Source organism: Cannabis sativa, chromosome 9, assembly GCF_029168945.1.
Source record: "Cannabis sativa cultivar Pink pepper isolate KNU-18-1 chromosome 9, ASM2916894v1, whole genome shotgun sequence".
NCBI classification, from domain to species: Eukaryota; Viridiplantae; Streptophyta; class Magnoliopsida; order Rosales; family Cannabaceae; genus Cannabis; species Cannabis sativa.
The window spans coordinates 10,300,290-10,322,742 of NC_083609.1; the positions used below are offsets into that span (position 1 = coordinate 10,300,290).

Consider the following 22,453-nt stretch of genomic DNA (forward strand, 5'->3'; position numbering starts at 1 on the left):
ACGAATTTGATGCAGCAGATGATGGATAGTGAGATCCAGGTCTAGGCATGGAGGTTTTTGACTGAGCTGCAAGATTAACTTCAGAATTGGCGATATCAAGTTCAGAATCTGCCATTTCATTTCGTACTTCTTGTGCCATCAATAAAGATTCAACTTATGTAACTGAATATGCATCTTTTCTTGTTGACATAGAGGTAATGAAAACAAACTACTCTCGAGGCAATCCATTGAATATTGCTTCGATGTGATCTTGAGTAGAAAGAACATGTCCGAACGAGGCAAGTGAGTCAACAAGATGCTTAATCTTGAGAATATAGTCATTGAATGAGTTGGTAAGCTTGGTTTTGCGAAGTTGAGTACAAAATTGACTGATCTTGGCACGATTTTGAGCTAAGTAGTATTCTTCAAGACTGGACCATATAGCAACAGCTATGTTTCCCCCACCATTCGAGTGAGGATCTTTTCAGAAATAGATGATAGAAGCCAAGAAACCAGGAGACTGTCTTGAATGTCATTCTCAACGAATTCATCATATATGTTGTTATCGAGTTCATCTGTAACAATTATGAACTTAGGTGGAACATATTTAGGATTGAGAAATTTAAGAAGACTATGGCCTTTAATGGTGGCATAAACTTGATGACGCCATGGAAGAGAGTTGTTGTCATCGAGTTTAACAGATAACAAGTGATTGAATGTGATACTTGTTGTTCTTCGTAACGAATTGGAGGATTGACCTCGAAGATTGGAGCTGGAATCGGTCATGGTGGAACAAAAGGACCGAGTTAGACATCTAATACCATGTTGAACAAGAGAGAAGAGAGAAACCAGAACAGAGCAAAGAAAATATTTTATTAATTATTGAAATTCTGTATTTTAATATTCCCAATTTATTATTTAATTAAATACTTAATTAAATGCGAAATAATGAAACTGATACTGAAATAATTTTTCTGTAGCTACAGAAGAAAACTCTGTAACTCTAGAAGAAAGCAGAAAAACAAACAGTGAAGAAAAGTAAAACACACAAGGTTTTTGTACGTGGTTTCAACAATCCTTTCAGATTGTTACTAGTACACGAGGCCACGCCCAGAGATAAGATTCATTAGATAGGTCTCAAAAATACAAAGTAATTGACTTATGCATAAATAGACTCCCTCTTATTATATGTCGCAAGCTTGATGTATTCCACCTTCTAACCGAACCTTGATGAAACTCCAAGAGCTCGAAATCCCTTCAATCTCCTTGAAGAGTGCTTTCTTTCTCCCGATGCAAGACATGAAAAGCAATCTCCCGAAAGCTTTGTAAAACCTTCTCCCGAAGGTAACACTGATGTTCTTTTTCTTTGTAGACTTGAATATAGACTCAAGACAATACAAAATACAAATAAATAGAGTAAGATTCGAACAAGCTCTTCTCTACAAAACAAAGACTCTCTTTTCTTAAGATATGAGTTAAATACAAAGATGAAAAAGAGGTACTAAACCTAGCTGCTATAAGGTGATTTATAATCAATATACATGATGAGTCCATATTTGTCTTATAAATATAGCTAATTTATTTATTAATATTCTTAAATTGATTCTTTAAATTATTGATTAGTGTGATTTTAATTTGTTAGGCTATTTTAAAGACTATTCATGCATTTAGAGTCTTTTGGAGGGATTTTATCATATTTTGGTGGAAAATAGTGGAAGCCGGCGAGCTCGATTGTACAAGGCGGAACTTAATTGCAAATTCGGACAATATTAGAGGCAGAATTCGGCTTAGAGGTTAATATGAAAGTTTTAGATCTCGTTCTTAGATTTCTAAAACATCTTGAATCGTCTAACTCTGAGTAATATCAAGAGAGTTATGGCCAAAATACTATTAGTCATTGCAGTAGGAAATTTTTGAAGAAAAAAAAAGATAGCAAAAAAAAAAAAGATAGATTTTCAAGAAGAGTTTTTTTTTCAAAAGATGAGTTATTTTTTCTTTTAGTGAGATATTTCCTAATACTATTATAAATAGAATCCTAATTCTAAGGGGATTTATCTATCCACTATAAATAGAATCTTAATTCTAATAGGATTCATCTAACTTTCCCATTACTATAAATAAGACCTATTAGACTACAAATTGAAGAGTCTAAAAGCTACAAATTAGAGAGAGAAACTCAGAGAGAGAGCAAGGAAGAGACTGAGATCGACTTCGAAATGTTTTTCATTCTAGTTTTTTTCTTCTCTTTCTACTCTTACTATTTATTATGATTTTTATTATAATGTCTAGTTCTGAGTAGTTTTCTTTTAGTTAAGGGTTATTTCAAAACTCGAGACATGATTTCTTAGTTTCTTTCTTGAATGTTAATTTCTAGTTTCTATTATATCAAATTGCTTCTATTCTTCTATGTTCAATGTTATGATTATTGTTTTAATCTTGTTTAGACGGCCGCTAAAATAGGTTTTTCTTTAATCTACCGTCATCTTAGGATTACTATTCACCTAATAGTCTAGGATTCTAAGTGTTTGTGATAAATTATAATTTTTATTTGTGATGAAGAATAGAACCTAGGTTAAATGAATTATATGCTTCATTAATTTGTTGCCTAGATTAGTCTATCTCCATAAATCTCAATGCTTTATCTAAATTAAATAAATTGCATGCTTCATGAATTTACTGCTTTAGGTAAAAGAGTTAATTATTGAGCGCTTCGCCTTCATTACATATAATTGGTAGATTGGGATAATTGACTGCTTCAGCGTTATCTGCAGAATTAATAGTTTGATTGGAAACTAAAAATTACATTCTTTAATAAGAATTAGTAATGATTGTTGAGAGTGGTGAATAACCTTTGATTAGTTTCTCATATTGTAGTCTATATTTAAACTTGTTTTCTTTTTCTTTTTATTATTGCTATTTTATTCTGATCATCAAAACCCCCTTTTTCTAATTTTTGTTATTGAATTGTGAATAATTAAATAAACATAGTCCTCGTGGGATCGACCCTTACTTACAATTATACTAAAATAATTAGAAGTATTGGACTTAAAAAAAAAATAGTAACAAGAATTAGAAAAGGGGGTTTTGATGATCAGAATAAAATAGCAATAATAAAAAGAAAAAGAAAATAAGTTTAAAGATAGACTACGATATGAAAACTAGTTAAAGGTTATTTGCCACCCTCAACAATCATTCCTAATTCCTATTGAAGAATGTAATTTTTAGTTTCCAATCAAACTATTAATCCCACAGATAACGCTGAAGCAATCAATTATCCCAATCTCCCTATGTATGTAATCAAGGCGCGCTCAATAATTAACTCTTTTACCTAAAGCAGTAAATCCATGAAGCATGCAATTTATTTAACTTAGACATTGAGATTTATGGAGATAGACTAATCTAGGCAAAAAATTAATGAAGTATATAATTCATTTAACCTAGGTTCTATTCTTCATCACAAATAAAAATTGTAATTTGTCACAAACACTTAGAATCCTAGACTATTAGGTGAATAGTAATTCTAAGATGACGGTAGATTAAAGTAAAACATAATTTAGCGACCGTCTAAACAAGATTAAAACAATAATCATAACATTTTACATAAAAGAATAGAAGCAATTTGATATAATGAAAACTAGAAATTAACATTCAAGAAAGAAACTAAGAATTCATGTCTCGGGTTTTGAAATAACCTTTAACTAAAAGAAAACTACTCAGAACTAGACATTATAATAAAAATCATAATAAATAGTAAGAGTAGAAGGAGAAGAAAAGAACTAGAATGAAGAACACTTCGAAGTCGATCTCTGTCTCTTCCTTGCTCTTTCTCTGAGTTTTTCTCTCTAATTTGTAGCTTTTAGACTCTTCAATTTGTAGTCTAAGAGGTCTTATTTATAGCAATGAGAAAGTTAGATTAATCCTATTAGAATTAGGATTCTATTTATAGTGGATAGATAAATTCCCTTAGAATTAGGATTCTATTTATAATAGTATTAAGAAATATCTCACCAAAAGAAAAGAAAACTAATCTTTAAAAAAAAAAAATCGCAACTCTTCTTGAAAATCTATCTTTTTTTCGCTATTTTTTTTTCAGAAATTTCCTGCTGCAGTGACTGATAATATTTTGGCCATAACTCTCTCGATATTACTCGAAATTGGACGATTCCAGATATTCTGGAAAGCTAAGAACGAGATCTAAAACTTTTATGTTGAGCTCCAAGTCTAATTTTGCCTCTAAGGTCGTCTGAATTTACAATTAAGTTCCGCCTTGTACAATCGAGCTCGCCGGCTTCCACTATTTTCCACGAAAATATGCTAAAATCTCTCCAAAAGACTCTAAATGCATGAATAGTCTTTAAAATAGCCTAACAAATTAAAATCACACTAATCAATAATTTAAAGAATCAATTTAAGAATATTAATAAATAAATTAGCTATATTTATAAGATAAATATGGACTCATCAATACACCTTATTAACAGCTCATACACGGTTTGAACAAGACCCGAGCCTACTAGAAAATTCCCTAAAATAAATCTTCAATCAGCCTAGGAATTTTCATTTATGTACCTACAAAATCGTGGGTAGTAAGTACAACTTTCCTTTTATAGAAAAGGAAAGTTTAGCTCCGGTTTTTTCTTCAAGAAATCTAATCTAATAAAATGGAAAACTCACACAAGATCTGAATATACCAGCTTGTTAGATAAAAATAAATTGTGTAATCAAACTTACCATTTTTACCTTAATTTCTATAAATAGAAAAGCTAGACAACTTTCCTTCTAAATTGGACACTAAATTAAACACTCCAACCAAAAATATAAAATAAATAACAAAATATTTTTATTAATTAAATATGCTAAAAATAAAATTAATAATTATCAAAGTGTTACAATTACAAAATAAAAGAGAAGTATATAATATATACAAGATGTAAGAAAGTTAGTTACAAGGGAAAAATAAGAGAGTAAACTAACTAAACAAAATTAACTAACTCTCTCATCTAACATTAAAAATTTATAATATGTAATTACTATTATATATCCAAACACACATTTTATTTTAAAAATTTAATATAATTACTAAATTATAAATTATGTAATTACTATTCTAATAATTACATTACCTACTAGTTACACACACATTTCCAAAAACTTTTTCATTAGATCACTATGTAAGCATATAATTTTTGTAATTTTAACTCTTGAATTACACCATATTAACTTTAGATAACTGCTAAATGAGCAAATGATTTTTTTTTTCAAAAGAATATAATTATCCAAAATAGTACATTTGTAAAATCAAATGGCAAAACTTTAAAGGTCATAGTTCTAAAAAATAAAAATAAAAAATACATATTTATTCTCGAGACACTAGTCCTTCATTTTTTTAAAACATATATAACAAAATTTCAATATTAATTTTTGTAGAATATATTATTGCAATTTAATCCTTTTTCCATTTTTTTTTATGATAAATCCATTTTCCTTTCCCAAAACTATTATTCATTACATAACACCCACCATAAATTAGATATGATAAAAGAAATAATAATAATAATAAAAATAAAAAGGAGATGATTTATGGGTAAGAAAAGGGTATCAAAATCAGAAATTCTAATTGGTCCAACCAATATCACCTTATCCACATCATATCCACACCATCCAAAAAAATCAACAAAAATAATCCCTTCTAAATCCCAAATTGATCAAATATCATATCACCACTCCTCCCAAAAAAACATTAACCATATACCAAAACCCCAACTCACTCTTCCACGTACCACAAACTCAACTCATCATCACCGGCCATGGCCATGGCAACCCAAGCCACCACCAGCCTCTTAGTCCCCACCAAAACCGGCATACCCTCCGCCGACCGATCAGCCACCGCCTCATCATGGAAGCAATCCATTTCCACCACCACCTCATTCATCGCCACCCCCCTCAAGCTCTCTCACCACGCCTCATCACGCTCCGTTAGAGTCATGGCCGCCGACGAGAAGACATCGACCGAGGCTGCACCGGCACCGGCGAAAAAAGAAGCCCCAGTTGGGTTCACACCGCCTGAGCTAGACCCAAGCACTCCCTCCCCGATCTTCGGAGGAAGCACCGGAGGTCTGCTACGAAAGGCACAGGTGGAAGAGTTCTACGTGATTACATGGGAGTCTCCGAAGGAACAGATCTTCGAGATGCCGACCGGTGGCGCCGCCATCATGAGAGAGGGACCGAATCTTCTGAAGCTGGCTAGGAAGGAACAGTGTTTGGCTCTTGGTACTAGGTTGAGGTCCAAGTACAAGATTAAGTACCAGTTTTATAGGGTTTTTCCTAATGGAGAGGTTCAATATTTGCACCCTAAGGATGGAGTCTACCCTGAGAAAGTCAACGCTGGTCGCCAAGGAGTTGGTCAAAACTTTAGGTCTATTGGCAAGAACGTTAGCCCTATTGAGGTTAAGTTCACTGGGAAGCAACCTTATGATTTGTAAGATTAATTATTGCTATTATTAATACATAATTTGTGCTGTTATTAATTTTAATGTTGTATTTATCATCATGACTACTACGTAAGTAAGTTTGTGAATTTCAACATTATTGTTCATTCGTAGTAGTGCTTAATTCCTTGCGTAAATTTCGAATGTTTAATTCGGGAGTGTTTTATTTGATTGATTTTGCTATAACTATTAATTAAAATTGAATATAGTAGTTATTTTTGTGGTTTTTATAATTAACAATATATATTACAATCATTTTATTTAATAATAATAATGACACTCATAATTAACATACTTGGTAATCAGCGCAAACTGATCAATTATGCATATGATTTTGTCTCACAAATTAAAATTGTCTTATTTTTTAGATGTAGGAAAGCAAAATAATTTTAAACCGAAACCAAATAAATCAAACTAAACCATTAGTGCGATGATTTAAATTTGTATTTTGAAACTTCGATAAAATTTAAATAGTTTGTATATATGTTAAATAATTTGTGACTTTTACTTTTCTTTAAAGTTTTTCTTTTTTAAAGAAAGACATAATTTATTAAGATAAATCTACTATTACAATGTACAAGCATATCTATTTAAACCCAATCTCTTACACTAGTAACAAAGGTTGGTCGTGTGTGGGCAGTACTATTCACCAATCACAGAATGGTGTTGAAGAACTACCACCACCAACAGCTAATAAAGAATAAATATCTAATAAAATTGATTGAAAAATAAAATTTGTGTGAAACTTATTAATCCAACCAATTGTCACAGCAGAATCACTATTAGTAATGGAGATACTGAAACTAAATTGATGTGCAAACATCAAGTCCAAACGAATGGCAAGCAGTTTCGCCACATTAGCAAAAAAATCATCCACCACACATGATGATCACGCCAACTAAACCACACCCTTCTGTATCTCGTATCACTCCCCCTAAACCGACAAAGCCCCTCCTCAGAACCACCGAAGCATCAGTCGTTAGAGCAAAGAAATCAAGAGGAGGTGACATCCATCGATTAGGTCGGCTTACAACTGGGTTTGCAAGACCCAATACCAAATGAAGGCCTTGCCGACCATACTCCTTAAACTTCGACAAATGGTTAATTATGGGCTAACTCTGGAATAACATCTAATTTGGACTGCTTATTGCCAAATAAAATTGAATTTCGATCATACCACAGCCACCAAAGGGTTGTCATCATCAATTCAAAAGCCTCACGGGATAGCCTGTCAAAGAAAAATAAGAGAATTTCCTAGATTCGTCTATACACACATCGACGGAGCACCGACCACACCCCTAACTGATGCCATACTAGAGTCAAACCAGAGCAGGAAAATAGAGCATGCTCAGGAGTTTTCGATTCTTCTTCGCAACATGAACAGTAACGAGGTACCTAAACTTTCTGGGAGATAAGTTGTATTGCTACTGGTAAAGCCAAATAGAACATACGCCAAACAAAAACTTTCACCTTTGGTGGCACAGTAAGATTCCATACTCCATTCTACCAATAAATTAGCTTAGATGAATCTGCAACTCCCTCTTCAACCTAGAGCGACCACGCCAACGAATACCCCAGATAAATTTAAACTATATGAATATCCAAAATTCTAATTATTCAGCAAAAGTCAGCAAACTTGATATCAAGTAACTAATATGTTCTGTAACAATTTAAATTTTGTAACCCATTTCTTATTAACATTACCAATTAAGTTCTAATCTTAATTAAGAGTTTAATATATCAACCATGTAAGGAAAAATAAAATTTATATCTACATGGCTGAAATAATATATATTAAACCCTTAATAAAAATTAGAACTTAAACAACAATATTAATGAGAAATGTAGATATAAGTTGTAAGATCGCATATTAAATTTCATGCTACCGTACATATCAAATTAGGGGTGAGCAAAAAATTCAAGAAACCGACCAAGCCGAGAAAACCGACCGTCCGAACACCGAAAAAACCGACACCGAAAAACCAAAAATCGAAAAAACCGCCTTCGGTTAAAACCGCCTTAACATGGTCGGTTTTAGTGTCAATCGCAAACCGACCGATTAAACCAAGAACAGACCGAACATATATATTATATGTAATATATATTATTTTTGTACATATTTAATATACAATTTTATTAATCTAAGTTTACTTATATCTTTTTATTTAAAGTCTCAATTATTCATTATTTTATTTTATTATAATTTGATGCATTTACGTATTATATACACACATTCATAAAATAATACTAGTTTTTTAATATAACTCATTACCATATTAGTAGCACTAATAATTTGAAAAAATTTATTTTACATTATTTATTTAACTAAGAAAGTTTTATTTTTAAATTATATGATATTTGATACAATACTTTAATTTTTTAGTTTATAAATAATTATAAAAAATTTAAAAACTTATTATTTTAAAAAAAAAAATGAAGTTCGGTCCGTGGATTAAAATGGTCGGTTTTTTTATATTTTTATAATGGTCAGTCGGTTTTTGGATTAGAACCATAAAAATCGAAAACCGAATTTTGGATTTTTTTGTGTAAAAAAACCGATCAAACCGACCGTTGCTCACCCCTATATCAAACTAATTAAAGAAAGCAAAACCTCTAATTAATTAAAATGCTATTTTTTTTTCTTCTAAACAAATCCAAGAATTAGGGCTAGTTTGACACAGCTTTTGGAAAAACTAAAAGCTGCTTCTCAAAAAAATTGTGACAAAAAGTGTTTCGTAAGCAGTTAAAAATAACTTATTGAAGAATTTAGTTTAAAAAGAACTGTTTTGATTAAAAGACTATAATAAATTATTTTTTATTAAAAATTTATTTATTTATTATATATTACAAAAAATAATTTATTTTTTTGAAGGAAAAAATATTTAAAATAAATAATATTTAAATTTTTAATTCATTTATTTTTTATACGGTTTTAAAAATATTTTATATTTATATTTATATTTATATTATTAACAAACAATATCAACCTAAGTTTTTTATAAACTACAATTTTTTTGAATTGATAAAAATGTAATTTAATAATATTAAAAATTATTTTTATCAAATACATATAAATTTATACTATAAAAAAACAAATAATTAAAAATACATAGAAAATAAAAGTTTTATATAATATATTTTTTATATATATATATATTTGTGATTTTAATGAAATAGATTAAAATATTATTATTATTATTATTATTATTATTATTATTATTATAGAATCTTAACAACTCGCAACACTTTAAAATTTATAATTTACCAAACACTCAGCTCAGCTTTTTTCTACAGTTCTGCTACAATTATTTTTTCCTACAGCACAACTACAGCTGTTTTTTCGTACAGCACAACTGTACCAAACTGGCCCTTAATACATAGGATGATCGCATATTATATGCTTAACCAAAAAAACTCCTCCTCACCATGTACTGAATAGTAGTGTGATTAATTTTTTTGGAGTGCGAATTGATAGTCTAATTTCTTATATCTTCTTATAAGTTAAAGGAGTAATGGCACCATAAATACTTAATGTTTATAAATTTATACACTTAAATACCTAAAGTTTTTTTTTAATGGTAAAACTACTCAATGTTATATTTTAGTGTCTATTGTTACCACCACTCTGTTAAAGAGTTAAAAGAGATACGTGAATGACCAAAATTTTATGGCTTCTTTTTTTTTTTTTGGTTAAAAAAAATATCAGTTTATACGAAAAAAAAACTTGATGTTAATTTTTCGTATTAATAATAAACATAAATTCTGTTGCAAAAATAAAAATTAAAATAGTAAACATAACTTTATTTTTAAACATGCTAAAAATAAATGAGGGCTATTGTCAGCCTCATGTTACAATCTCTTAGTCAACTTCTACGCCTGAAAATATATGTCGGAATATTTTTTTCTTTATATTTTTTTTCATGGAGGTGTTCGTTATGCTTACAACATCATCCCTGTAAATTTTTGAAAATTTTTGAATACTTTATAGTGCCAAAAATGCATTTGAAGTTTTTTAAACGCGCGTGGTAAACTGGAATATCAAGAACTCTGTTTTTGGTACTGTAAACTATCCAGAATTTTTAAAAAATTTACAGGGATGATACTGTAACTATAACGAATATCGCTATGAAAAAAAAAATTTTAAAAAAAATATTTCGACATGTAATTTCGGACGCGGAAGTTGATTGAGAGGTTGTAATAGGAGGTTGTAATTAGCACTCTTCAAAGTAAATATCTTCTCTCATACCTGATAAATCCCTATTTTCTTGTCAAAACTTATAAAATGAAAAATTGTAAAAAAAAAAAAAACATCTAAGAATTCACATTCGGGGAGATCATGGAAGATGAAGCATTTAGCATTGACAGGAGAAATAGCCAGGAAGAGGAAGCATCAGTGAGAGTTGTTTGCATTGAGAGGCGAAATCGTGAAGGAGGAGCAACATCCATTGGGAACCATCATAACTATTCTAATTTACAATAAACTTATTCCCAGAACTTAAAAGAGAGAAATATAATTGTTGGAACTCAAGTGATACTCCAAATAGTGTAGCTTATCGTGGATTGAAAGGAGTGCTTACACAAACAAAAAATTAGGAAAAAGTTCATAGGATGCCATAATATTAGAGTAAGATATGTTTTCTAATTTTTTTGTTTTGGCATTTCAGAGAGATGGTGGCGGCAATATTTTGAGAAACTTACAAAAATACTGGAATTGGGGTTAATTTTTACAAAAATACTGTCACACGGAAAAGTTTTCAAAAATACTGTGTTTTTATAAAACACTAGTAAAACACAAAACAAAACAACTCAAAACTACAGTAGAACAACTAAAAAATACCAGTAGAACACCAGTAAAAATTTAACACAGTATACTGCAGAATGAAACTTATAAAAAAATACAGTAAAAAAGTAAAATATACCGCCTGACAGTCTTTTATAAAAAAATGACAAAAGTTATATACCATGTAAATTTTCCAATATTTTTAATTGGATTGACCCAACAATTTGTGACAGCAAAAAAAAAAATCATACTAGGCTAGTTTAGAAAAATTAGGTACTTAGAGCACAATCTTCATAATATCATAGTACCACCAAATATTATGGTGAAGGCTTTTCGAATTGAAGTGTCAGTTTCATGTTCTTTGAGATGAGAATATTCTTCCTCTTCCAATTTCATCATTTTCAGTGGCAACTTTCTTCTTGCCTTTATGAGGCCTAGTCTTTTGTACTTATCATGGACCTCTTCATTAGCTTCTTGGTGAATATTTTGACTCAATTCTTCATGTTGGGCTTCTTGGGCTTCATGTTGTGGATTCACTACAACATCAGCAAGCACATCAACATCATCACGGAATTCCCCATTTGTGCAAGAAAACTTCATATTACTATTTTCTAAAGCTGTTGCTAGAGTTTTTACTAGAACAATTAGGAAGGTATAAACTTTTTCATATTTTTTTTATTTTCATACCAAAAGCCATTAGACTAATCTCTTTATCTGAAATTCGAAGTGTACCATCTTTCATTGAATTCCCATATGACCTCCATCAAAGTTGAATAGGCAAATCATAGCCAAGTGTTACTACAAATTTTTCCAATTCAGACATGCTGAATTTCTAGCCAATCACAATAATCAAAATAATCGATCTCACCCCTTCATACTTTTTCTCTTCAAAATATCTGTACCATCTTCCACCATGGTGCAATATTTCTGTGAACTATTCATATTCCAAGTCTGCCAAAAAATTATAGCATTAAAAAAATCAGCTCAAGACCAACACAAACAAAAAAGAAACAAGTCCTAAAAGTTTATATTCACTTTACCACAGTAAAAAAACATTCCACAATATTTATTTCATTCAATGAATTCACATGTGAACACACACTACTTTCCAGAAACAAATAGCATCCCACCGAATTTTTTTTTATGAATTAGAAATTGTATTGCTCAAAACTGCTTTTTACAACCAAATAACATCATATCCTACCAAAATTTAATATTACGTCTAACTCACAAATTAACATATCCAAATAAAAATAACACTAAAATAATATTCTAGTAAAAGTCAACAATTGGACATAAAAAGCACCAAAAACTATTTCAAAATAATAATCTATCATTCAAGTTCCAACTTCAGTATTTACCATATGCAGGGAAGCCATTTCAAAAGATTAGTTAGTTTTGTTTGGTAGATTTTTTTTCTGTGTCGTAACTTGTAACGAATTCTGTTATAATAGAATTTTTGTTTGTATTTTGACTGTACAATCACTATAAGTAAAACATTTCCTTCTCATAATGTACAAGCAAGCATTCTTAGTTCTAAGACTTTCTTTTCATTTCACACTTTTTTTCTCTTCTTGCACTCTGTTTGGAGTTGCTGTTTCATATATTAATGACAAAAAAGTACATAAAAAATTTATTTATTGTTATATAAAATTTGATTTATGTTATATTTTGTGTTAAATTTAACACAACTTATAGTACCTGCCGAATTTAAACAATATTATATGTTATTATTAGAGTTCAATTTTATAAACATGGACTAAAAGATGCATATACACTATATAGTGTAGACAATTTAATATTAATTAAGTAAATTCTAATCAAGAATGGCCAAGAAAATTTGCTAAATGCACATGAGCCAACCAACCCTATCTGTTTATCTAGTTATGTATTTGATGCATTGGCAATTACGTGTTCTCGATAAAGCTGGAAAGATATTCATTAAAATATAGGACTTATCTTACGATAGATAGATATCCTTTTACAGGTACACAATGTTTTATTCATCAAAAAAAAAAGGTACACAATGTTTAATCATATCATATTTATTATAACTTATCTACTTTACACTTAATTTAACCTTTTTTTTTTCTAATAATTAATTAAGACTTGCAAGTTGGGTCTATCTTTATACCCTGTTTGGGGACATACCCAACACATATATACATGCCAATTTGTACGCAATATATAACCATTATAAAATTACAAGATACATGTATTCATTTGTTTTTTTAGTTAGAAAAAATAATTTACAATATTATTCCGAAACTTCACTACAAACTTTTGGAGAGTACAAAAGGAATCACATAAATTTTCCCTAATATAAATAGTTGATATCTTAGACCATCTACAAATGCTAAAAAAGGACTAGTCTAAGTGTAATATTATTATTAGTATAATTAAATATTGAATTTCATAAAATTTAATATAATAATTTTTAAGAGATATCGCTAACTAATCACAAGACGACATCTCTAGAAAATACTAGGCACCATTAGTGTCCAACTCTTTTATGTCGTAGTATTTTTTATAACCTTTTGTTGTCTTGATTTTGCGTGTGATGAATGAAAATTTTATCTAAATTTGCTACTGATTTTTTATATTTATGTCAAAAAAGAAGTTGTTGCTATTGATTTTTTTGGTTATTTATTGCAACTCATTTTTTATTTTGGCTATGTCAAAAAATATATTGCTACAAAAAATTTTGGCTATATATTGCTACTGTTTTTTTCTTATATTGCTACTGATATTCTTTTTGAATTGTAGATAATAAATATATGGTCAAGAGATTCCCACCAAAAGAGAAGACTATGAATATTGTTGAATAATTTATTTTATGAAAATTTTCAATTTTATTTTAAGTTTATAATCACTATGGACAACTTTAAATGATTTTCAAGACTTATATTTAAATTTGGAATTTGGATGACTATAATGCTGTAACTTTTGGTTGATTATACTTATGTTTGAAATTTATATTTTTCATATGTTAGGTATGTATTTGATAATATTAACATCTATTTTTTTTTATGTAAAATAAGGGTTAAGGTTGGATTGTATAATAAAAAGAAGGGATAATTGCGGCAAAAGTCCCCAAAAACTTGAGGTTGATGCCGATTAGTCCTCAACCTCAAAAATTGGCGGTGAAAATACCTAAGGTCTCAATTTTTGTTTGTCCGTTGGTCCTTTTTCTAACGGATCCGTTAACCCAAATAAAGTGCCACGTGTCAATTTTTTATTGATCTAAATAATAATTTTAATTAAAAAATTTTAAAAATAAATAAAAAACTAAAAAATATATTTTAAAATTATAAATTTATTTTATTTTATATTTTCTTTTTTTTTTATTCATCTTCTCCAACCCGCCACCAAAAACTAACCCTACAGACGTCATCTTATTCCGCCTCTTCTTCCCTCTACATTCTCTAAGATCATCAGATCTCCAAGCCAGATTGTGGGCATCTTCGGCATCGTAACGCCCAAACGAGCACCACCACTAGACGTAGCACCCCTTGAAACGTCGATTTCGCACTCTGCCATTCCCAGTCAGACCTATGCCCAATCGTCTATCACCACAGTTCTTCTCTTCTTCGAAGACCAAAACCCAGAGAAATCGAAGACCAAAGGATCTCACTCCCGGACCACCAACCCTCTCTCCATTTTCAGATCTGTTTGCACCACCAACCCTCGCCCCGCCACCCCTGGAGTTTCGCCTCCGGCGGATGGTGGTAGTGGTGCCATCTCGGAGTCCCCGTCGCACTGAACCACCCCCAAATTAGGTAACCCGACTTTCTTTTTTTTTTATCAGTTATATATATTGTGGAAAGGGATGGGTTATATATTGTTAAAAGGGATGGGTTATACCAATTTTGCAAGTTTTTGTATTTGTGTCAGTTCTGCATTTTTACATATGTAGGATACGTTGAGAAAAATTCACCCTCCGAGACCAGATTGGTATGAAGAATTCTATGCTTCAGTTCTGGATACGAGCATGAAATCTTATGAAGCTGAGGTGAGTTCCTAATTTCTTTGAATAGTATAATGTTTGAATTTTCTCCAACCCTCAATTTTGGGACAAGAATGAAATTTTTCCAGGATTGATTGTTTTGGTTGATGATATATACATATTGGTAAGATTGCAGGTTACAAGTCTGAGCTGTTTGCTAATTTGAGAGGAAAGGCTTAAAGAGTGGTAGAGATTGGGATTGGGACGGATCCAAATCTTAGGTACTATGGTGGAGATAAAGGTGTCCAAGTTTTTGGGGTGGATCCAAACAAAAAGATGGAGAAATATGCCAAGTCTTCTGCCATTCTTTCTTTGGTTTCTTAGGTTCAGAATTTTAAGTTTATACAAGCATTATGTTCAATTTGTCATCTGAAATTGCATTTTGTGTTTGTTTGTCTTAGCAATGGACCATAAGCTTTGGTTTTGAGACAGCTATATATGAAACTGTTATATCTTAAATTAAGAAATAGTTGCAAATGTTTTGTTTAATTATATTTTATTATTATTTTCTGAATAATCGATTGATATGTTATATATATATATTATATGTATTTGTGGTTGAAGAAGATGAATAATAAAAAAAGAAAAGAAAAAATAAAATAAAATAAAATAAATTTATAATTTAAAATATATTTTTTAGTTTTTTATTTTATTTTAAATTTTTTTAATTAAAATTATTATTTGGACCAATAAAAAATTGACACGTGGCACTTTATTTGGGTTTAACGGATCCGTTAGAAAAAGGATCAACGGACAAACGAAAATTGGGACCTTAGGTATTTTCACCGCCAATTTTTGAGGTTGAGGACTAATCGGCATCAACCTCAAGTTTTCGGGGACTTTTGCCGCAATTATCCCTAAAAACAATATGAATGAGTTGAATTTCTATAGGCTGATCTAGTTGGGTTGGATTGATAAAATAGCCTCAATCTGCCCAACCCAACCTCTGTGCAGCCCTAAAGTACATCTTTGATAAAGATAACTTAATTATATATCGGTTCTTGTTAGATATAATCTATATGATATACAACACATTCACTTAGATGTCATACTACATCAGCAATCTGAATCGAGATTGCTTGTACCGAATAACGGGCATCAATGAACCGTACTAGCAACTCCGTACAATAGAAGTCATAACCTCATGCATGATAAGGAACTTTGTGGTATTTATATATAAATTATTCAATATTAAATATAAATAATTTAATATGTAAGTGCATATGAAAATGTTCAACTCTTATTTATAAACATAAATCCTAGGCTAACTAGTAATTTTCCCTCCCGAACTTTGACATGTACTAAATCGTGCCCCCTAAACTTTTTTGGCTGTTAAAAATCCCCCCTGAACTATTGAGATTGTTAAATTTAAGGACTTTTGTCTAATTTCATTCAATTTTACTGTTTCAGTGATTGTTTATGTACTAAACCATGCTCCGCAGACTTTGATATCTACCAAATCATGCCCCTCAAACTTTGATATGTACTAAATTGTGCCCCTTGAACTTTCATCCATATTAGAATTTTTTTACTAAAATTAGACAAAAGTCCTTAAATTTAACAATCTCAATAGTTCGGGGGGAATTTTTAACGGCCAAAAAAGTTCAGGGGGTACAATTTAGTACATGTCAAAGTTCAGGGGGAAAATTACTAATTAGCCTAAATCTTAATATAAACAATATTATTTTTATTATAAAATATTTAATTTAAGTGCTATTTATAAAAAAAAAAATATATATATAATTATATTCAAATTTTAATTTAACCCTAATACTTTTATTTTTTAGAAATATCTTATACTTTTTCTATTTTTTTTAAGGAAAAATAATAATAGAAATATATTTTTTTTATATAATTACAAGGTAAAATTATAATATTGTATAGTATATGTAGTAAAATTATATGTGGTATTAACTTTTATAGACATATAAATATATAATATTTTAGTATAAATTAAAATTGAACATAGTATATTATATAAAAATATGACATATAACTCAATTTAATACAATACAATACAATGTGACCTAATACGGCGTACCAAACAAGCTCATACACACATATATAATATATAAATAACAAAGAAAAAAGAAAAATAATTCTTGAAATTATTTCAAACATATGAGTACATATATAAATATTTATTTAATTAATATATCATGACTTCGAAATAATTCAAAAAATTTAACAAATAATATTTATCTTGGGCAGAGACTCATTGCCGATAATATATTATAAAATAATATAATATATAGAAAGAAATAGAAAAAGAAAGAAGATAAAATGATGAAGAGAATTTTCTCTATTTATTTCAAAGGATATTGGCTGCAAAACTACCTAAACTTTATCTTTTTAACACTTAAACACAAAAACTAAAACTTTGGCAGTAAGCCTACTGAACCGAGGTTCCGTTTTGCTCATTACCCTTCCGTTAAAAAATTTCAGTTAAGTGACACAGTGAACTGCCCACGTGTACACTTGTGTACACGTGACAAATTTATATTCTCTTAATTTAAGTTATGAGGATGTAATTTAATAGTGTTATCATAAATTTAATAAGATATATAATAAAGCTTCATTTTTCCTAAACTAAATGTTTGTTTAAATCTATCATAAAGTTAAACTCTCGATAGTTTCAAAGTGCTCGAGTTGGGTTAATGCTCTGTAGCAGTTATCCTTTTCCTTCTTGCTTCGAAACCCTGTATCTTCTTCCTCTAATTTCAATAATTAATGTTGCGTGGACTACAAAAAATATGTCACGTGTACACGTGGGCAGTCTATTGTGTCACTTAACTTTTTTTTTTTTTTTTGCAAACAATGATCAATATCATTGACAATCAAAATAATGTTGTACAGGCTAAAAGACTAAAAAGTCACAAAAGAAGGGTAATGAGTAAAACGAAATTAAAGTTTACTGTCAAAATTTCAGATTTTGTGGTTAAGTATTAAAAAAATAAATTTTAAGTAGCTTTGCTACCAATATCTCTTATTTCAATAGAGTAATCTCGTAGGAGAATTTTAGTAATTAAAATGAGTGGTAATTAATTGAAAAATATCTAATATTTATAACAATGACCTCTTTTATGGGTGATAAGTATACCATTAATCTCTCAGTTAAGGAGAAAAAGTATTATGATAATAATTTACCATACAATATATTTTGTATGAACACAAAGTTTATTTTTATTATTAGTACAAAACATGTACAATGATACACTTTTGAGACACATATTTGACCCTTCTTAAAGATATATACACAGTCATTTTCTTCACAAACATACATACATACGTGTAATGGACAATATATGTGATTAGTGAAAATGTACACCATATCAATTCAAGCTCCAACGGCTGTGATTGCAAGACTTGACTCGATCTCACTGTTGGTGCGGCTGATCCTTGGTTCGCCCTTTTCAACTCCATTGACCCATATTTCTGGTATCACTTGTGCCAGATTATTCACCTTCTCTAATGCATAATCGGCTTCTTTGGTTTTCATGGTCTTTCCAACCTTTAATCAAAAAGATATTTTAAATTAAAAAAAATAGAATATATTTAATCTTATAATTGTGAAAGATTTTAAAGTTTTGACATTTAGACGAGTTAATGAAAATCAAACATTCCTATTTCCTAACTTTCGCAAATTAATATACATTCCTAATTGTTCGTTTATGTTATGTAAATCGAATTTTATAACCTTAATACAAACAAAATTGAACTAGTTTTCCTAATGCCCCTTGAGAAAATAATAAAAAATAAATAAAAGCCATTTCTTTCAATGTGTACTAAAAAATACATCTTTTCTCACACTTTTTTATTGATAGTGAATAGAGTATTACTATATTATAATATGAATTAAATTACATCAATAATAATAGAATAATACCATGATTACGAGTGCTTTTAGCATTTCTCTATTGAATAATTTGACTATACATACATACAAAATTTGAGAAAATAAAATTAAATCGGAAGGCAATTATGTATTAGGATATTTTTATTTATTTATTGAAAATGTTTTGGCATATTTTACAAGTACCCGAAAATAACACAAAATTTATAAAAATATTGGTCTATAATTTTTTAGAATATTTTATTAAGAATTTTAATTTTGTTTTTATAAAAATACAGACGAATAAATAAAAATTTAAAAAATCTGTAAAAAAAACTCATTATTATTATTATTTTTTAAAAAAAAAATTCCGGTTAATATTTGGCCCAACGAATAAAAACAAATAATGTGGGTCCTACCCACCAAATTATTAATTAATTTATTCTAATAATATATTACGTGGAATGATTTAGACCAGAAAAAAATATACACATATGATTAAATAAAACGTCAACCAACTGTATTAGGTCGGGTGTCCAAAGGCAAATTGAATAGACATTTTGTTAGAGAAAAAAAAAAGTAAACACAGAAATTTACCAAAGCTGTTCGAAGACCCACGGCTTTGCCAGCGGCGATATTTCGAACATTGTCGTCGAGAAACAGCTGCAGAATAAAACAAAACGCGTGTCGTTTTATAAATTCAACTCCATTATTCATACTATAATTGTTTATTTTTCATTTTTTTTTTTAAAAAAAAAAAAAAAAGTCAAAAACGACATACCGTACGCCGAGGATCGACTTCAGCGACAGAGAGAGCAATTTTCAGCGCTTCCATGGAAGGTTTCAGAACGACAGGGAATTCGTCTGGCCTGGTCGCTTTAGACAAGTTAGGGTTCATGGTCTCGAAGCATATGATTTGGTCAAAGCAATCAGCGATTCCAAGCCGATCCATAGCCTTCATCGCGTGAATCCGATCCGAGTTTGTGAAAATCTGAATTAAATTAAATTAATTCCAAATTAGAAAGTTAATTACTTGTTTCTTCAAGTTTCTTTTTCTTATATTTCTGTTTAGCTTACGATTTTTCTCTGGGAGATACTGTTTAACAAGTTTCGTAGTTGAGGGTCTGCTTTGATAAGATCATACGGCAATCTTCCGTGTACGACACTAAAAAATTCCAAGGAAGAAGAAAACAAAAATGTTAGCTCAAATTGTGTAAGAAAAGAGTTTTTTCTTTCTTTTTAGATTAAGCTAATTAGTTATATATACATACCTATGATAATCATCGGCATCAACGTTGTATCCCAACACCTGTACCAAAAATGTACAGCTTAATTTTATTAGGTTGAAGTAGACAGACAAATAAATAAATTTTAAAGGAAAAAGTTTGGAAAAGATGAATTTATTACCCTTAAACCAGCAAGAGTACTGCCATAAGTTTTGAAAAGCTCAACTCTGAGAGTCGCAGCTTGAGTCTCTGAGAATCCACATTTCTCCACAAGAAAATCTGAAAAAAAAAATGAAAATAATTATTAAGCATTGCAAATTGATCACCTAAATTTCTATATTTATTTATTATTATATTATTTACCTTCAATGTTTCTCTTAAGAGCACCAGATAATCCAGTATTTCCAGGGTACAGAGTATCATCCAAATCTGTTTATTCCGAACAAAAAATAAATTATTTTGATCATAAACAAACGAAATTTCATGAAAGGAGATTAGTTTTTGTTTTTTTTTAAAAAAATATATATATTTTTTTGAGAATTAATTTACCGAAGAGGATAGTGTCAAAAGAACTGGATTCACGAACTGAGTTACCGAAAACTACCATATTAGCTTAAATTAAGAAAATTTAGGGAAATTACAACAGAGAAACTGTAATCCAAGAAGAAAGCAAAGATGAAATGGGTTTTTTTTTTTTTTGTTTAACAGAAGCAAAATGTTGTTAAGGGACGAAGGCTTTTAGAACTTAGAGAAGAGAGGTATTTATAGGCCCAAAAAGAGGTGGTGGATAAAGATGTCACATTTTGAAAAATATCACGCTGACTCACCAGTCTAACCACGTATTTTGTCGTTTTGTGTAATCCGAGTAGTGTGGGCCACGCGGCATGGTCCAATAGGCTCAATTCGGGGAAGTAGTGTTCATTGACAGAAGTACCCCTCGTTCGTCAATGTGTTTTTTGATCTGTACAAGTGGATATTCGGTAATCGGTATTTTAGGAGTGGTAAAAATTGTGGTATATTTGATACAAAAATTAATTTTGTGGTAAATTTACATTAAATTTTAGTTTTGTCCTCTAATAAAGGGATTGTAAAATTTTAATGTAAACTTTAATATTTTATTAAAAAAAATAAAAATTAATAACTTTATAATAAATTTTATTATTATTTTAATATGTAAGACAATAAAAAAAATAATATAAATGTTTCATAATTTAATATTATAGTGAAATATACTAATAAAATAATAAAAATGACATAAATATAAATGAAAAAGTAGTACATATATTGTGGTGTAAATTTTATATCATAGTAAATGTTGTGCTAAATTTGGCACAAAATATATATATATATATGTCAAATTTACATCACTTTTTGGCATATTATTGGAGCACACTTTTTGTTAAATGAGCTATATTTTAGTTTTTCATCACTTATTTACATCTTTATGATCTTATGTCATTGTATTTTGCATTTTTTATAGGGATTATTTTATAGATACACAAAAACAATAAAAAAAATTATAAAAATACGGTTTCATGGAATTTTAAATATTTTTACGATTTTTTTTTTTATTTTATTTACAAAAAATACGTTTTTTTATATTGTACTCTTGTTAATTGTTGTCAACTTTTTATTATCTATATGTTATTTTTAGATGTTATTTTCATGTTACTTTTTCATAATTTTTTTATTATTTTTATGTTATTTTTATAGAAAACTGTAAAAATATAAAAAGAAAAAATTATTTAAACTAAAAATGTAAAATTTTAAAAAATTATCTAATCACCTATTTTTTATATAACTATTATATTTGGCATTTACGTCCTATATGAGTAGACGGTCATGCAATGGTACATCAATTATGTTGATGTTTATTCCATAAAATATCTTTATATATTAAAAGTGCCTATCTAACGGCATTTCTTGGTTTAACATTCTTGGTTTAGCAGAATATACTTAAAAATAAAAGAATATTCTGTTAAATTTAACGATTAGGTTTGATCTCCCGTTAAAAAATAAACCCAATAATTAAACCCAAAAAATTAAACAATCTTTTAAATATTAATAATCTCTTTTTAAATTAAAAAAAATCATCTTAGCCACATATCTCTCTAACAAACCTATCTTGGGAGAATATTAATA

General features: G+C 29.2%; 2 protein-coding genes and 1 long non-coding RNA gene across 4 annotated transcripts; 2 read left to right on the top strand and 1 right to left on the bottom strand.

Annotated features, from left to right (window-relative positions):
- Window positions 1–5,216: 5,216 nt before the first annotated feature.
- On the top strand, window positions 5,217–6,604 carry LOC115722491 (photosystem I reaction center subunit II, chloroplastic). Its single transcript, XM_030651710.2, has one exon. It carries the CDS (start codon window positions 5,787–5,789, stop codon window positions 6,459–6,461), a length of 675 nt encoding a protein of 224 aa, XP_030507570.2. The 5' UTR covers window positions 5,217–5,786; the 3' UTR covers window positions 6,462–6,604.
- Window positions 6,605–13,387: 6,783 nt separating this feature from the next.
- Window positions 13,388–15,551, top strand: LOC133031078 (uncharacterized). Of its 2 annotated transcripts, none has more exons than XR_009684583.1 (3): window positions 13,388–15,026; window positions 15,164–15,259; window positions 15,383–15,551. It is a non-coding gene; the product is annotated as an uncharacterized LOC133031078 (long non-coding RNA). The 2 variants fall into 2 exon arrangements; XR_009684584.1 differs by having other exon boundaries at window positions 15,390–15,551.
- A 2,860-nt stretch (window positions 15,552–18,411) lies between these two features.
- On the bottom strand, window positions 18,412–21,048 carry LOC115722982 (uncharacterized). The gene is made up of 8 exons (XM_030652374.2): window positions 20,861–21,048; window positions 20,675–20,740; window positions 20,493–20,590; window positions 20,357–20,394; window positions 20,163–20,250; window positions 19,867–20,076; window positions 19,683–19,748; window positions 18,412–18,764 (listed from the first exon to the last, which is right to left on the bottom strand). Exons 1-8 carry the CDS (start codon window positions 20,916–20,918, stop codon window positions 18,591–18,593), a joined length of 798 nt encoding a protein of 265 aa, XP_030508234.1. The 5' UTR covers window positions 20,919–21,048; the 3' UTR covers window positions 18,412–18,590.
- Window positions 21,049–22,453: the final 1,405 nt, after the last annotated feature.

Excerpts from the sequence above, each read along its gene's own strand:
- LOC115722491 (XM_030651710.2), top strand. The coding sequence starts at position 5,787 with ATGGCCATGGCAACCCAAGCCACCACCAGCCTCTTAGTCCCCACCAAA.
- LOC115722982 (XM_030652374.2), bottom strand. The coding sequence starts at position 20,918 with ATGGTAGTTTTCGGTAACTCAGTTCGTGAATCCAGTTCTTTTGACACT. Across the intron at positions 20,591-20,674 it reads TCTTAAGAGAAACATTGAAG|ATTTTCTTGTGGAGAAATGT; the intron begins GTAAATAATATA and ends TTTTTTTTTCAG. Across the intron at positions 20,251-20,356 it reads GATGCCGATGATTATCATAG|TGTCGTACACGGAAGATTGC; the intron begins GTATGTATATAT and ends GGAATTTTTTAG.